Source organism: Idiotropiscis lumnitzeri, chromosome 19 (genome assembly GCF_059441095.1).
Source record: "Idiotropiscis lumnitzeri isolate Australia: NSW breed Sydney's pygmy pipehorse chromosome 19, RoL_Ilum_1.0, whole genome shotgun sequence".
NCBI lineage: Eukaryota > Metazoa > Chordata > Actinopteri > Syngnathiformes > Syngnathidae > Idiotropiscis > Idiotropiscis lumnitzeri.
Genome location: NC_142409.1, coordinates 11,159,392 through 11,176,022, shown reverse-complemented (window position 1 = coordinate 11,176,022; position 16,631 = coordinate 11,159,392). Strand labels below are relative to the sequence as shown.

General features: G+C 44.3%; 2 protein-coding genes across 21 annotated transcripts in view; both read left to right on the top strand.

The window, feature by feature from the left end:
* Positions 1–198: 198 nt before the first annotated feature.
* Positions 199–8,396, top strand: LOC148318530 (poly(U)-binding-splicing factor PUF60-like). Of its 7 annotated transcripts, none has more exons than XM_088282759.1 (12): positions 199–326; positions 840–932; positions 1,287–1,382; positions 1,475–1,564; positions 2,086–2,136; positions 3,013–3,174; positions 3,261–3,353; positions 5,214–5,427; positions 5,508–5,740; positions 6,726–6,840; positions 7,343–7,602; positions 7,907–8,396. In XM_088282759.1, exons 3-12 carry the CDS (start codon positions 1,299–1,301, stop codon positions 8,204–8,206), a joined length of 1,602 nt encoding a protein of 533 aa, XP_088138885.1. In that variant the 5' UTR covers positions 199–326; positions 840–932; positions 1,287–1,298; the 3' UTR covers positions 8,207–8,396. The 7 variants fall into 7 exon arrangements, with proteins under 7 accessions (XP_088138885.1, XP_088138883.1, XP_088138884.1 ...); XM_088282757.1 differs by having other exon boundaries at positions 840–936; XM_088282758.1 differs by having other exon boundaries at positions 229–395.
* A 700-nt stretch (positions 8,397–9,096) lies between these two features.
* Positions 9,097–16,631, top strand: part of scrib (scribble planar cell polarity protein) — a 43,880-nt gene continuing 36,345 nt past the window's right edge. For all 14 annotated transcript variants that reach the window (XM_088282861.1, XM_088282868.1, XM_088282859.1 and 11 more), the window contains exon 1: positions 9,097–9,972. In XM_088282861.1, coding sequence (XP_088138987.1) covers positions 9,814–9,972 — 159 coding nt within the window. In that variant the 5' untranslated portion in view covers positions 9,097–9,813. The remainder of the gene's footprint in view (positions 9,973–16,631) is intronic.

Here is a 16,631-nt window from a genome sequence, read left to right as displayed (position 1 = left end):
GCATGATTGAACCAGAAACTGCAAAGGAAGTATAGAAATAAGGGTGCAATCGTGAAACGCATGAAGGAAATAGGTAAAATTATGCTCTGAAGGGAAGGATGGGTGTAAAAGTCAAATCAGGGATGAAGATAAGACTGCAAATATGTCCGGAAAAAAATTTCTAATACATTTTTTTGTGCAGCGACGCACCACTTCCGCTCCCTTACGGAATGACGGCTGCCCTCTCGCGAGATTTTAATGCAAGCGACCTACCCCAAGTCTCGCGATCGTTCCTGAGCGAGGGCCTCTCCAAGGAGGTGTGCTTCATGGCGGTCACGGAGACTGCGGTAATTATTTATCGTCGACAAATGTCGCCTGTTTACCGAATTTCTACACAAGTGGACGTCGTTTAAAAAGTGCGCAGACTCTCTTTTTGTCGAATTGTTGTATTTGTTGAGCTAAGGTGCGTTTTTAGCGGGCGAAAAATGTATTTTGCTTTGCGCGCCATTGTAATGAATGGCTAGTTGCTAATCAGTTAGCATCAACGATGGCCATCCGAATTGGGGCCTAAATCGTCACATTGCTTTTGTTTCTTTTTTTTAGTCGTTATTAGGCCATCCCGGCAATTTGTGTGTATACTTTACCATATTTGTCGATCATGGACTAACTATTGAGCAGCTAAGTGTTAACTTCTAACCCATTTTGTATCACAATACGTTGAATGAAACGCAACGTTGGCACCGCGCTAACGTTAACGCAAACTACATTTTATTTTTTGGTTATAATTTCGACAAGGTGCATATTTCTGAATTTTCTGTAGTCTGAATGCTTATTTTCCCCCCCGATTTCCATCCGTATAGGATTTGTTGAGTCGTTGAAGGTTCCCGCATTATCCCTCCCCCCTCTGGGGCTTTTCTTCCTCGGTGTGGTGGAGCCAACGCGTAGCGGGTTTGGTCGGTAAGGTTCCAATTCTACAAAATAAAATGCCGTAAAATAACGTTTATCGTTAACCAAATTTAGGAATGGATACAATGTGTATATTTACGTATCAGTGTACAATTTCAAAGATAAATTAATTTATATGAGACTACAAGTTATGATACAATATTAATTGACAACTAATTGTTAATAAAGACAGCTAATTGATTAGAATATTATTCAGTTGTTTAACATATAATTATCCTCTCGACAGTAAATGTGTGTCTTTGTATGTGTACAAATACCTTTCCCCTCCTTAAACACATTTCAAACTAAAATATTTAAAAGATATGTTAGTCCTGGTATGAATTTGTTTATTTTCCCCACAGGGAGGTGACGTTATGACGATGGAGAATGGACAGGGCACAGGCTCTAAGCTTGGCCTGCCGCCGCTCACCCCGGAGCAGCAGGAGGCGCTGCAGCGGGTAGAGCAGCAGTTGTGAAAGCCTTATTTTTAGCCCATCCACTTAGAATGAAAGATATGAAGGTTGACTGTCGTTTGCTTCCCGTGTGCCAGGCAAAGAAGTATGCGATGGAGCAGAGCATTAAGAGTGTGTTGGTGAAGCAGACCATTGCCCATCAGCAACAGCAGCTCACCAATCTGCAGGTGAGATGTACATTTTATTTCCTTGTTAGTTTGCAGAAATAAAACGATTTTATCGGCTGCGCAGGCTCTAAATTATAAAACGCTATCTCTTATTCAGCTATCTCTTGTTTCGGTAATTTAAAAAAGCCCATTTGGTTGCTTTTTCCCTCTTCTCCACCTTGCAGTAAAAAAAAAAAAAAGCATGTGTAGAGCGTGTCCTGCTTGTGCCTCTTGTGTTCTTTTTCAGGTGGCGGAAGTCCCCGTGAAGGCATTGGCTTTTAAAGTGTTTACTGTGTTCTGCTCAAAGGAAGCTTGTGTGCTAATTGTGCTGATTTTTGTCATTTAAAATGGAGGAGGCAAGTCGCCAAACTGTATGTTTAGTGGAAGAGTCTGCTCATAGACTAGGCACAAGCACATTTGTCTGTCTAGGTGTAATAACCTTTTTTTTGTTTGTTTTGAAAAGTTAAGAAAAGAAAAAGCAAAAAAGCTAAGGGATATCTAACCTACTTTTCAGCACCTTTTTCGTCTTTACTGTCTTTCAGATGGCAGCAGTGACTATGGGCTTTGGAGATCCTCTCTCACCTTTACAATCGGTCAATAGATTATTAAATTTTTTTCTGTGCGCATTCCCAATAGAAATAAAGGACTGTTGATTTGGCACCTATCCCTGCATTTATCTAAGCAATGAATGAATATTTTGTTAGCGTACGTCTAGTATAGCTGCCGTAATAGATTTGATAAAAGCTTTTGAGAGTCACTTTTTTAAACGCAAAAGTGAATTCACAGTCGGGGAGCCTTTCCGTTTTTAGCTCTGGGAAGGAAAGCTAGATAATGTCCTTTTGGCTTTTAAAGGTCTATAAGCGGTTCGTAGCGCCATCCTAGCATGGGATACTGGATGGTTAGGAGTTGTCCCGTTTGCGGGACTTCCAACGAGTGCCGGAAGGCACGTCTCAAGCTCGTTTCCTTGGTGATGGGGAAAACACGATAGATTCTTAGTTGTTAAATTAAGACTTCTGTTCGATGCTTTCCTCGAGATTTTGTTTGGATTTCATATGAAGTCTACGAATCTATATATATATTTTTTTCGTTCCTTTTTTTTGTACCTTACTTGCATCCCTGGATTACAGGTCAGTTTCTGAAGCCAAATGTTTGTGAGGGCTGTGCATGTCAATCACTTCAATGTTTTCTCTGCCTCCATAAGTCATTTGATAACTTATACACGTACTTAATAAGACGTCTTCCACTCCGGTCTTTCCTTTTTTTTTTTTGATTACCTTATCTCATTATCTTCAGAACGCCCCCTCCACTCCCCCTAACTTTGAATTGGCCTCAGGCTACTTTTGGGAAACCAAAGCACAGTAGAAAAATACACATTTATTATTTCCCGTTTGTGTGTGCGTGTGCATATTCTTCCCCTCCTTCCTTTTCGCTCTAAAACTAACGCGCGGTCTTTTTTCCCTGGTCGGCAGGTGGCAGCTCAACGTCAGCGCGCTCTTGCCATCATGTGCCGGGTGTACGTGGGCTCCATTTACTATGAGCTCGGCGAGGACACCATCAGACAGGCCTTTGCTCCTTTCGGCCCCATCAAGAGCATTGACATGTCTTGGGACTCGGTGACAATGAAGCACAAGGTTAGTGCTCGCGTTGCTCGCAAGAAAGCGCGGAGGTGAGAAAAGAGCTGGTTCCGTTTTCATTTTGCTTGTGGTGGACTGCACAGGGCTTTGCCTTTGTGGAGTACGACGTGCCAGAGGCTGCCCAGCTGGCTCTGGAGCAGATGAATTCTGTCATGTTGGGTGGGCGAAACATTAAGGTGAGTAGTCTGGAGTCTTTTAACGCTAATGGTAAGTTGAGTCTATTACAGTGGAACCTCCAAAGTCCCAGCACGATCCAATTCAGTGTTCCAATTGCAGCCCAAGTGCGGCGGCAGCGGTCACTGAAGATTCAAGTCAATGCATTCAGAGAAGTTTAGCGTAGTTGGAATTTGCCCAAATGTTGGTCACAGACTTTAATTATCAGTTTCGTATTATTATAAGCCTCTGTAACGTTATGCACAGTTTAAACAACAACTGCAGTTAAAATCAAGAACATCAAAAACTAAATTGATAAATGCATGAAAAGGGTTTTAAAAGATGAAATGGTGCTTCATTGGATGTACAGTCAAATAGGAGTGCATTCTAAAATGTTCAGTAACTGGCCAATTTCGAGTTGGTGCTCTCCAAATTTTTCCAAGGTGGAAAAATTGAGGTTCCACTGTTCGATAGCATTTTGAATAAAGCAAAGCGCACTTCTTGTTTCTTGAGTTGCTCTTGGAATGGATACGGTCATGTCAGCATGCAAACACTAATTTTTGCCTTTTGCATTGTCTGTCTTTGTTGACTTCCAGGTGCGTGGCTGTGTGATTTGCGTGCGTGTGTGTGTCGAAAGTGTTGCTTCCACACTTGTATCAAGGCCTGTTCCTCGTGACCGCTCACAGTGCGTTTCCCAGCGGCGCGCTGCATCTCTCTGTTGCTACGTTGTGCCGATGATGGGCTGCGCCTGGTTGGTGTTGCTTGGCCGCCCCATCTGTAGTACAGATCCCAGTCCCGTCTAGACGCTCGTGACACTTGGCAATAAAACTAAAAGAGAAGAGAGCGAGAGAGTAGTTAATTAGATTAACAATTTCTTGTCATTTGGAGCGAGGAGCTGTAAGGCAGGGGTGGGGGACCTAAAAAAGCATGTGATTCGGCCCGTCGTGCGGTTCTAACGAAAGATAAAGAAAAAGATTAAAAAATAAAAGTAAGATGATAATCTGCAAACGTTTCTTTTCGGTGCGTCGAATTTTTTTCACACATTTCGTCGTGCCTCCCCAAAAAAAGTGAGGATTCCCCAACCCTGATTTAAGGATTAAAGTACAGTGGTACCTTGACTTATGAATTCTCTAATGAGCTTTTTTTTTTTTTTTCCAAGCTGTTGCTCAAGTAAAAAGGTCCACAACCGCAGTTGCATTTTCAGCCGTTTACTGAACAGCAGACAAACATGCAAATACAAAATGAATACACTCACAATGACCTTCAGAAGGCCAAATCGCTAGCCCAGATGCTTGCATGCAGACTTGCAGGCCACTCACTTGACCACACCTCTTAAAGGCACACATGCAATGAGTTACATGTTCTAGATAGGATATCAAGTTTTCGTTTTTATAGTGATTTTATTTTATTTTTTTTTAACACCGACATGGCATGCATCTACTACTTTATTATAATTTGTCTCATTTCCCGGTAAATTGCTAATTTCTTGTAAGACAAATACTGAATCTGGACATGATCGGAATATCATTTTTCTGTCCATATCTCGCACCACTGATTTACGACACGTTATTTTTACTGCTTGTTCCAATGCACAGTAATTGCAACGCCAAAACCATTTTTTCTTTACGTTCTCATTTGTTTTTACACACTACAGTGCTGTGTTCTTTTATTTTTAAAAAAATACATGTAACGATTTAATTTTATTTAACTTCTAAGTCAAGGGACCACTGTAATGTACTTGGAGAGAACCGCATTCCACAAGTTGGAGTGTCTGATTAGCCAGCTGCAGGGAATTTAGGTCAGGGATTCGGAGTGTGTCCTCGGTTTCCCCATCGCAACCCTTCCCCCGTTAAGTAGCACTGCTGGTATGATCTGTGCTATAGGTTGGGCGGCCAAGTAACATCGGTCAGGCGCAACCCATCATTGACCAGCTGGCAGAGGAAGCGCGCGCTTTTAACCGCATCTATGTGGCCTCGGTGCACCCCGACCTGTCGGACGACGACATCAAAAGTGTGTTTGAGGCTTTCGGGAGGATCAAATCGTGTACGTTAGCCCGAGACCCCACCTCCGGACGGCACAGAGGCTTCGGCTTCATCGGTGAGCCGGGTGCCGGGTTGGGGGCGCTGGTCCGTACCCCCGCTCTCGTTGCCTTCTAACTACAATTTGTTGACTTGCAGAGTACGAAAAGCCTCAGTCGGCCGTGGACGCCGTGTCTTCTATGAACCTCTTTGACCTGGGGGGTCAATACCTGCGGGTGGGCAAAGCGGTCACCCCTCCCATGCCCATGCTTACCCCCACCACCCCCGGTGGTCTTCCACCGGCGGCGGCAGTGGCTGCAGCGGCGGCCACTGCCAAGATTACGGCCCAGGCAAGTATGAATCCCTTCCAAAGGGATTTAATGGCCTTCCAGGTAAATATAAAAATAACTGATGGCCATTTTGCTCTGATTTGAGGTGACTGGGAGAAGGCCCGTTTAGTTGAGGCAATTTTGAATACAGTACAGTGTTCCCCCCCCAATACTCGGTGAAAATTCAGTCGAAATTATGTGCGTCTCCTAGTTTGTTTCAGAAATTAAACAATTCTATAGAAAATTCTGAAAACTATGCTAAGTAAATAATGTTTTGGGATAGATCTGATTGCCAATTGCCTGTAGATGCCACAAGATGGCGGCAAAGCACTACATGAAGCTCCTCACCTCCTTTGGCATATTTTCTCGGCACCAAGATGATGCCAAAGCATCACTTGTGTACTCTGCAGGGCTTTGGCAGCGAATAACAGAGCATGATTGTGGCCAAAACCACAATTATTTTAGCTCAATATTACAAGCTCGATTATTAGTTGCAGTTTTTCATCAAGTTAGCAAAAACTTTGATTTTTAATACAATTTGAAACCTGACAACAAATTGAGCATCAGTTTAGAATAAATGGAAAGAAGAAAAAAAAACCTTCGCTGGCATGAGAATTTAACCATACGTTGCCCCCTGGTGGTTGGCTGACTACTTGTCATAAAAGTGCTTCACTCGACATGCAGAAAAGCCGGGTTTCAAATGTGGAAGTTTTCAACAATCAGGTTCGCAAGTTGCAGGGGAGCACTGTACATTCAAACGGAAAGATTGAATTGTTGATCCCAATTCTTGAGTAGCACGATGACGCTCCTCCCATTCACTCGTGGGTCGTGCCCACTGAGAGTCTTCTCATAGTAAGCACGAGTTACTTTGATTAACCGGAATCTCTTATCGTCGCTTGAGTAATTTGGAAGACGAGCCCGCCTTTCTGTGTTGGGGCGCTGAGCTGTCTCTGTGGTCTCGCTGTGTTGATTGTTGACTGTGCTGCCTCTGTGCTGTGTTCTTGTGTGTTTCCCTTACCTAATGTCTCGGGCACCCCCCTCTCTCAAGGAGGCCGTAGCCGGGGCGTCAGTCCTGGGGGCGTTGGCTGCGCCCCAGCTTCTTAGTCAGCAGATGGGAATACCGCAGGCCGTCATGGCCGCGCAGGCGCCCGGCGTCATCACAGGTGAGAGTGTCGGTTGTACGCATGACTACAGTGCGCCCCCGTTTGTCGCGGAGGATGCGATATTGGAATCTAGAAAGTAAAATTGCACTTCTGTGAGTTACTGGTTGGCATATGATGCATCTTGATAAATTGGTTGTTTAGTATAATAAAGGTTTGTTGGTGAAACATATCGCTGTATACCACACATTTCATTGACAACACACCTCAATGTGCTTCACCCAACCTTAAATAATTTACGAAGGGCTAAAAGACATCCAAAATATACAGCAAAGAAATTGCAAAAATGTTGCAATTTCTTTCAAAATGTTACCCAAAAAAACGGATGTGATTGTATCTAAAAAGATTAGTAGTTTGTTGACTGTACAAGACAAATATTCAAGATTGCTTACTAGCTGGTGAAAGAATTATAGCAAGGCTGAACTACATTGCACTTAAGCTAATACATAAATATGACAATAAAAAAAGAAGTTGCTTTATTTTGCTTCTGACACTTCCCCTGTAGGAGTGACTCCGGTGCGTCCCCCCATACCGGTGCTCCCGCAGGTGGGCCTGGTGAACCCCGTCCTGGCATCGCCGCCCGTCCTCTCCAGTCAGGCGCTGGCGGTGGCCGCCGCCGGCCAGCTGCAGGAGAAGAAGGAGGAGAAAGAGGAGGCGCCCCAGGACGGCACGGGCCAGGAGATGTTGAGTGACCAGGAGCACATGAGCATCTCGGGAAGCAGCGCCAGACACATGGTCATGCAGAAGCTGCTTCGAAAGTCGGAGGTAACCAAATTGCGCTTCACTGTCAGCTGCTCACTGTCATGCTGGCAAGAATAAATGGCAAATGCAGAAATACCTGTAAAAAGATTTAAGAAAAGGAAAATGAGACAACACTAAAGATAATGCATGTATGATAATAAATAAATAAAATACTTCCACATTTCTCAACAGTTTCAAACCATTCGAACTTATAATAATAATTCTGCAGCTTCACATGCTCTAATTTTACACAAATTGCATTCTCTTGTAACTATTCTCAAGTCAAACTAAGTAAATATTTGCCTCATCCTTATTTTCTTCATTGCAGTCCACAGTAATGGTCCTGCGCAACATGGTGGGCCCGGAGGACATCGACGACGCCCTGGAAGGCGAGGTGACGGAAGAGTGCGGCAAGTTCGGCTCGGTCAACCGCGTCATCATCTACCAGGAAAAGCAAGGCGAGGAGGAAGACGCCGACATCATCGTCAAGATCTTCGTGGAGTTCTCCATGGCGTCGGAGATGAACAAAGCCATCCAGGCGCTCAACGACCGCTGGTTCGGCGGGCGCAAGGTGGTCGCCGAGGTCTACGATCAAGACCGCTTCAACAGCAGCGATCTGTCCGCGTGAACCGCTGCCGCATCCCCTGTGGCGGCTCTGTAATTCTCTTCTTTTTTGGGTTTTTGTTTTTTTGTGTTTTTATAAGGAAGAATAGCTGTTTATTATGATGCCTCACTGGGAGTTTGTTTGGCTCTGTGACCCGCGAAGACTTACATTTTTGTAACCCAGACCATTAAAGAAAATACACCAAAAAACAAAAGGTTTATTTTTTATTTTGCTTTGGCTCATTTAGTTTTTTTCATGAAATCATTGGACCATGTAAACGCTGTTTGTTTTTACGATTAAAGGTTATCGTCCACAACTTCTGTGATGCACTTGTTTCAGTACAACACCGACCAACAGAAAAAGGCATTGCATACATAAACGCTAATTTTTTTACAGCCATTAAAAAAAGTATGCTTTATTCCCTGGCGCATTAGGTTAAAAGTTCAACCTGGAATCGGCACAAATCAGAAAAGTTTACTTGCATCTATAATTACAGATGTGTAATTATAACACGTGGTAGCTTGATCACAGTTTAAGGAATTGAGAATTATTTTTAAGAAGAAAATGGAAATGCAAAAAATGACCTAATGTGAGATGAGTAGACATTGAGAAACTGAAACATGAAAGTACTTTGGTGATTCTCAGTGTCATATGTACCACAACTGATAGAATTATATAATTATTCGGGATTTTTTAAACATTCATGTGCACAACATTTTAATAGAATCATAATTTAAGTACAGTTTTGCAGGTATTTAGTTTTTGAGTTTAACAATTTAGCGCCGGATTTTTATTTTCAAGCACGATGAAGTTCCCACATTTAGCCACTAGATGACGCCATACATCCAGGATCCAGCGACAATAGCGCGTCAGGGGGGCCGGAACGCGGCGGTCCTATGGCCGCAAACCTAGCCCAGCCCCCCATACGCCTAACCGGCCTGGCTCGGGCTCTACAGTGGCAGGGAACCGCCGCGCGCCCGTGTCTGGGGAGAAGCCTATACACTCACTGTGGGGCGTTTGGCCCCCTAAAAACTCCGCGCGTTGACTTTAATCCCGGTGTGGTGATTTCTACACGGAAGTCCACGGCGTTTTCCCACACATCTTCTGCGGTACTTGTGGAAGCTAACGACGGCTACTGGCTAGGCACAATAGACGCTAGCCAATGGAGGCTAGCCGTAACTAGCTCGCTAACAACACGAACCGGCGAGGAGCAACTAAGTATCCCCATGGACACCGCGTTGAACTTCCCCTGACTCATTCCACTCCACACGGTCACCACCCCCCGCGGCGGCGACGGTTCTCTCGACGCCGCCTGACAAGCATTTTTTTCCGGTGTTGAGACACCAGGATGATGGCGGTGGTTGCTAACTTCGAGGGAAACAGTCCGACTCAAGTGAGACCATCTTTTTATGTTCTGTTCTTGTAAAACCCGAAGGGACGACGACAATATTCCTCCTGACGTTGGCCGGGAGCTTATTTTTTTAATTGGATTTCGGCCTGCTCGTTTGAGAGCCAAGCAACCCCTCGCAAAACATCCTCCATCCAGCCGCCTAAGCACGCTTCGCCCTCCGATGCGGAGCCACCAGTGACACCCACCCGGGGGACACCCCCTCCCTTCCTTCCTCCCCGACATGCTCAAGTGTATCCCGCTGTGGCGATGCAACCGCCACGTCGAGTCGGTTGACAAGCGGCACTGCAACCTGCAGGCGGTCCCCGACGAGGTGTTCCGATACAGCCGCAGCCTGGAAGAGCTCCTGCTGGATGCCAACCAACTCAAGGAGCTCCCCAAGGTAATGGTTGTTGTTTTTTTTTTAATGGACTGAAAAAGTCCAGAGTGAGCATCAGGCATCATCACACACAGGTTTGTTTTATCGGCTGGATACAATAAAGGTGCAGTGGAAATGTCACTTAATGGCATTGAAGCAGGCTAAAAGTAGATTCAAGGCCTCCATGTTATATCAAAAACATCCTTATCGACTTGGTTCAATCGTGCCAAAAGCTCACAAAAAGTTGATCCGCAACAATGTCGAAGTAATTTACCTCATTGAATGGGATGAAAGGCTAAAAAGTCGAGATCCACTCTTTGGAAGGTGTCAAAATTGCTCCAAAGTTGGTCATTGGAGCAACTTGGTCGAACGCTTCTGTCAATGGGATGAGTGGCAAAATTGTCCCCTACCAACCGTTTGAAACGTGACAAAAGTTCACAAAAAGTCGGTCTGAAACAGTGTGAAAGTGGCTTTAGGTGTCTGTCAACCGGATCAAGAGCAAAACCGTCAGCAGCGATTCTTTAAATCATGACAGAAGTTGATCTGGAACAGCGTAAAATGCAAAACACATCAATATATAAAAAAAATAGAAGAACATTCAGAAATATTATAACAAAAAAAAACAAAAATGTGACTCAAATAAATTGGGCAAAAACATACACAATAATTAAACAAAACAAATGAAAAAAAAGCACAAATATTAGAAGAACCGATTATCCCATCTGTTGATTGAGTGACACCACAATATGATATTGCTTTAAAAGGCGGGGCTTGACCTGGTGATTGCCGTGCGTGTCACAAAACGAGTGTGTAAAGTTGACTCAATTCCGGCCATTGAATAAGCACGTTTTTTTTTAAGCCATATGTTCAATAAAACCATTGAATTTGTTAGTTTTTTTTGTTTGATTAATTGTCGCAAATGAATGACGTGCGTCTGAGCACTACCTCCGGCTTATGACATTTACACGGTGACCCCGCAAATATGAGCTCAGGTCTTGCGGCTTTGTTTGCAGCCTTATTTGTATGACATGACATCATTTGAATGTGCCAAACCTCTGCCAAAATAACCGGTACGAAGGTAGGCACGGCAAGGCAATATTAATTGCTCACGACCGGCGTGCCATTCATGCAGTGCCGACGCAGCGACTTCTTATCGTTCGCGCTTTAGCAAAGTGAACAGATGGAGATTTAGACATCCGGATAGTTGCTTAAGTTTTGCAGTCATTCAACCGCCAAGCACCCCCCCCTGAACCCTCAAGCCACTGCCCACCAATCCTAGATTATGTCTTTGCACTAATCATGCCACAAACAGCAATTTTCAAACGCGCTTTAAAGGAGCCCTGGAAAGTTTGAAAATGTGAGAACCGATGAGCAAAGCTGAACAGAAAGTTGAGCGTTTTGGTTTCAAGCGGCCATTTTAGGAGCGAATTCCAAAAAAAGGGGCCTGGAGGTTATTTGTTGACACCCACATCACTCACTTAGCCATTTTTATGCAATTACTCAATTCGATGGGGTGATCACTAGAATAATCGATTCTAAAAAAAAAAAAATAGGGCCTGACAAATTAATTGATTGGCTCAATTAGATATTTTAAAATCATTCGATTTATTATTTGCTCTTTTTTTGTAACATATTTTAAGCGTTAAAGGGACCATTTTCTCAATTAATCGACCGATTAATCGGTTATCAGATTTTTTTTGCTTGTTTTATTTTTTTTTTCCCTTCAGAATTTTATCCTGCCAAATTTCAGAATTGTCACTGGCCTAAAAAAAAATATCCTCATCTTTCAGCTCGTGCTAAAAATATGTGATAGCGCCAGACCAAATTGGTTTCAATTGCTGGCCTACGAGAATATTAAATCGAAATTCTGACTTTCACAACGCACGTCGATTCATGGTGGACTATGTTCCAATCACAAACGACTCAAAGACCCCGTTGAGGAAGCGGGCGAGATCTTATTCTCCAGTCTCATGACAGGTTACAAAGGAGTCCATTCACCACCAATCCCGTTGCCCCCCCCCCCCCCTTCTCCTCATCCTCCCCACCAACGCTCGTCATATCAGATGTCACAGTTCAAGTCGGACTCTGCGCTATCCACAGCCGTCCGTGCTTGTACTATATTCAAGTGGCAACACATCATTCCATTTCAAAAGATGACTTTGAAGTCTCAACACGACGTTAGCGATGCACACGAGCTGCGTGTACAGTAGCGGGCGTTGTTTTTGGTTTGGTTTCTCCATTGTTGAGATGGGCGCACAAATTCCTGATGGGTGTGTCCCCAATAGATTCTGCTGAACAGGTTCTATGCTCGTTATTACCCAATACGGCCTTGCAGGCACACCAATGGCCGCCTTACAGCTCTGAGAACACCGAGTGGTTAAACGGGACCAAGTGGCCAGTTTTTGATGTGCCGGCTTATCTGGAGAGGTGATAATTATATATTGTTGCTTCTAAGGGCCTCGGTTTTAAGGCCGTGCGGACTGGAATGCAAAACTGTCATAAATGTTTGAAAGATATTGGACGTCTTTAGCCGTCAATGGTAGTGAATTAATTCCATGTGGGAGCTCCAAATGCTTTTGTACTGTACTGAAAATCCTGAATCATCTGAGTCATTTTGGAATGTCGAGTCTTTAAATGTCATTCCCGTGCCCCTCGTGCAGGGCCGGCGAGAGATCCAGAGCGGCCGTGTGCGAGCTCGGAGCGCATTCGGCAGGTTCTTTTGTCTTGAGCTGATGACCAGCTGGTCCCACATCCTGCCTGCCACTGTCCTTGTACACCCCCCACACACCCCCTCACCCCGATCTGGTGTGCATGTGTGAGCCAATTCGTGGTGGCGGTGCGAGTGGGCTATAATTTATTCCTAAGAAGGATTAGCAGGAGGCGAAGGCATGGGGGGCAGGGGGTCTTTTCAATAGTGGAGGAAGTGATCGAGGAACTGAGCTACACTGATCCTCAAGTCCTTTGGGGATCTGCCGGTAGGGTTGATTATTCTTTTAAAGGTTGCCCTCGAGGCGATTTTTTTTTTTAATTTCTTTTTTTGCTCAGCTGTTGCGTCAGACCTCACCCAACCAACACGCCAATGGCGGGTCCTACGTGAAGCCTTTTGGTGGACGACCATGAGCCATGATCAGGTGGCCCTGCCTGGCTTGTAGTTTCATATTATATTTTCAATGATCATTTCATGTTAACACTGTGTTTTTTGAGCCTTTAAAAAATGACTAACTGAAATTAATTGTTAGTATGATTGACAAAAATTACAAAAAAAAATAAATAAAACAATGAAATACAAACTGAAACTAGGCAAGGTAGCAATCACACTAAAAACTAATTAAAACAAACCAAAATTTAAAACAAGGAGTCAAAATAAAATAAAAACTAAAACTAACCCCAAATCTAAAATCCCAAACTCTTATCACCTCGCAACACCCATCTGGAGCCGTCTGTCCTCCCCAGGCACTCGCCCGGTAGCCAGCCACAAAGGTAAACACGGAAGCAACGCTCCCCGTGAATAATTAATGGGTGCGGTGGTGGCGACGGCAGCTGTTTGCTATCAACAAGAGTCACACAGCGTCTGCGGGATGGCGGCTCTCGTGGCTGCCGGCATCGACGCACGCAGACGCGCACCCAGCCAACGCTCGTGGCTAACGACAAGCTCAAAGGCTGATGGATGACCGGCTTATCAAATCGCCACCCAGTGTGTGCTTAATTTTATAGCCTGTCACTTCCCAAGTCACGTGTTTACCCGTCAAATATTTGAGCTGAATCAGGAATCATGAGTCAGCTGTAATAATTATCTGGGATGCTCTGAGTCCTTTGGAGTTGGATGATTCCGTCATTTTTGTTCAAGAATGAGTGTAGTCGCTGTGAAGCAAAAATGGTCACGGCGGTTTTGGTGAGACCACTAGATTGAATCTGTGAACTGAATCGTGCACTAACTCTCCTGAGCTGATACGATCGAATCACCAGGCTGCTCCGTTCACTCAAACCTAAATGCCAGAATCATCCGAGTCTGTCATGTTGGCAGCGAATCTGCTAGCTCGTACTTCACTCAGTGATTTGATTCAACTGAATCGTTCGAGTCAGCCAATTGAGTCAATGACTCCAAGCAACCGAATCATCGGAGTCGCTTGTATTTTGATAAGTCTCCTTAACTTTGCGTCGGTGAATCCGTACGACTACATCATCCACTAACTTAAGTTTCGTAAACCTTCCAACCGAATTCACTCCTCGAACTGGAGTCGGTCAATCCATACCACCCAATCATTTGAGTCTGTTTTGTTTCCTGCGAGTCGTCCATCTTGAGTCCGCAAACCAATACAATGGAATCCATTGACTCTTGGCGCTGTTTTCTGTGATTGTCCCAAATTGAATCAGCGACCAAAGCATCCGAGTCAGCGACGGTTCCCGCGAGTTTGTTCGCTGGAGTCAATAAAGTGATTGTGAGCAACTGAACCGTCCAAGTCTGCCGTGTTTCCTGTTCGTCTGTTCACCTGAGGCCGTTCTTTCTCTTACATCATCGATCGGATGATTTGCTCGTATTGATTCATTGACTCAAGTCTAGTGGACTCGCCGGAAACACCGCAAAATCTGTTCATTCATTTGACTGACTTCTGCTCCTTCACTTACATTGTCCCTGAGGCTAAAAGCGAAGCGTCTTTAAATTCAAATAAGCGTAAGCCCGTTGATTCGCTTCAAGTAATTCCAAAGTTAAACCGATATTGACTCATTGAAGCGCTAACTTTGCAGCCGATTGAACAGTACCCCGTTCAGTTTGACACTTGCTGCAGAGTCTTTGTGGTGAGTCTGCCACACACAAACACACACACACACACACACGTGCACACACCCACAAATACAAAAAAGCCCTGCTTTGGTTTGTTGTTGCACTGGTCAAGTAGAGCTGTCAGCGTCCAGGGTTTGGCCTCGCTGATTTGTCGACGTGCGCGTTTCTTGTGTTGATTCCTTTTGTGTCCCCGTCGACAGGAAGCGAGAATAATCGAGCCGGCCGTGGAATGCCCTGTTTTCGTGCAAGCGTTTTAGTGTATATAGACGGAAAACAGCGGGGCAAAAGAGGCATGTTGGCGTTTATGGTGAGAAACATAAAGCGCCGTGCTTGTTTGTCTTCTTAAGCCCCGAGGCTCCAGAGTGACGAACAAAGCAGAGGAGTGCTTCAGTCTTGTTGCTTGACTGCTTTTCTTCTTCACTCGCTGCAGTGTTTCATAACCCTGTCAGGAACGCATATTGCACACAAACAGTGCAGCAACACATGTAGTCCGACAAAATAACACGACTCACAGGCATATCGTTTTTATCCTTAAACAATCCAAAGTAATTGCAGCGTAGTTGTAACATTCTTCGACGGAGTAAAAAGTAAATTATTTCTTTGTCTGTGTTAAATATGATAGCATTTTGTATTTCAACTAAAAATGTAGCCAGCATGGAAAAAAAGGTAGCTATCCTACTCCTTCCAATAACATTTTGCTTTGTCACCGATAAGAGTCCCTGTTTAAACTTTAATTACGCTGCCTTTGTTGCATGACAAACATTTTGCCTTGAAGGATGTGGAACGAGTGTTGTACAAATATTACTGTCGCATACATCTTAAAGTCAAGGCCCGGAGGCCAGATCCGGCCCGCCACATTATTATTTTTTTTTCCGTCGCCCTCTAAAGCAAATAAAGTGTGTCTACGCCATGTTACTTGCAAAATGGATTCATTCTTTTCATTGTGATTTTGAAATTCACCTATACACTTTAATGTGTGGGGGTGTGTGGCTGAGTGTGTGTGTGTGAGAGAAAGGGTGATAAATTGCCTGTGAGTGAATGCATGAGAGTGTAAGATTGTGTGTGTGAGAGTGTGTTTATCTGAGTTTCTAAGTGTGAGTGTAGGGCTGTATGGTGATTGTATGTGTGAGTGCATTTATGTGAATCAATAAGCGTGCATGAGAGAGATTGAGTGCACATGTTTGTGCGTATGAATGGTTTAGTGCATTTTTGTACCTGAGAAATTTTGAGTGTTAGTGGATTTTATGTGTGAGTGACTGTGTTAGTTAAAGACTCTGATAGAACTTATGTGTGAGAGTGAATGTCGTGAAAAAACTTAAGAGTGTGTTTGAGAGATTTTTAGTGAGTGGTGTGACAGGTTGTGTGTGTGAGAGTGAATTGACAATGCGCCTATGAGCGTGTGTACTTCTGTGATTTGTTTGTGAAAGATGTGTGAGAGCTTGTGAATGGGAGAGCGCATTTGTTCCCCCCTGTATCCAATTCTGTGCTCAACGAGAGTTTTTGTTGGTGTGCGTGTGAGAGCAAAAAGCTCTACTCTCTCACATATGTTTATCACTCTCATGTGCATAACAAAACAGTAGCAGGCAAATTCAGAGAGCGACCCCCTCGCCTATCGTACTCGTCGCAACGACGCCGCTCAAACGCTTTGACCCGGTCACAGACAAAATCCGACGACTGAGCGCTCACGCAAGTGTTGACGTTGCTCCCGAGGGTCCCGTTCCCAAGAAAATTACCCCGTGCTGCCTCGTTGCGCTCGTCTCCCGCCCTCGTATGTGTGAGGTCAGCCAAGTGTCGCACAAAAATATCAACTCCTGCATTGTGTAGAATAATATACAGTGACAGAAACACCATGAATCCGTTCCCAGGCTCCAAATAAAAAAAAAAAAATTTCCTTCGAACT

Bases quoted from the DNA above. Each gene is read 5' to 3' on its own strand.
- LOC148318530 (XM_088282759.1), top strand. From the start codon at position 1,299: ATGACGATGGAGAATGGACAGGGCACAGGCTCTAAGCTTGGCCTGCCG. The intron at 5,428-5,507 runs GTGAGCCGGGTG...GTTGACTTGCAG, and splicing joins CAGAGGCTTCGGCTTCATCG to AGTACGAAAAGCCTCAGTCG. The intron at 6,841-7,342 runs GTGAGAGTGTCG...CTTCCCCTGTAG, and splicing joins GGCGCCCGGCGTCATCACAG to GAGTGACTCCGGTGCGTCCC.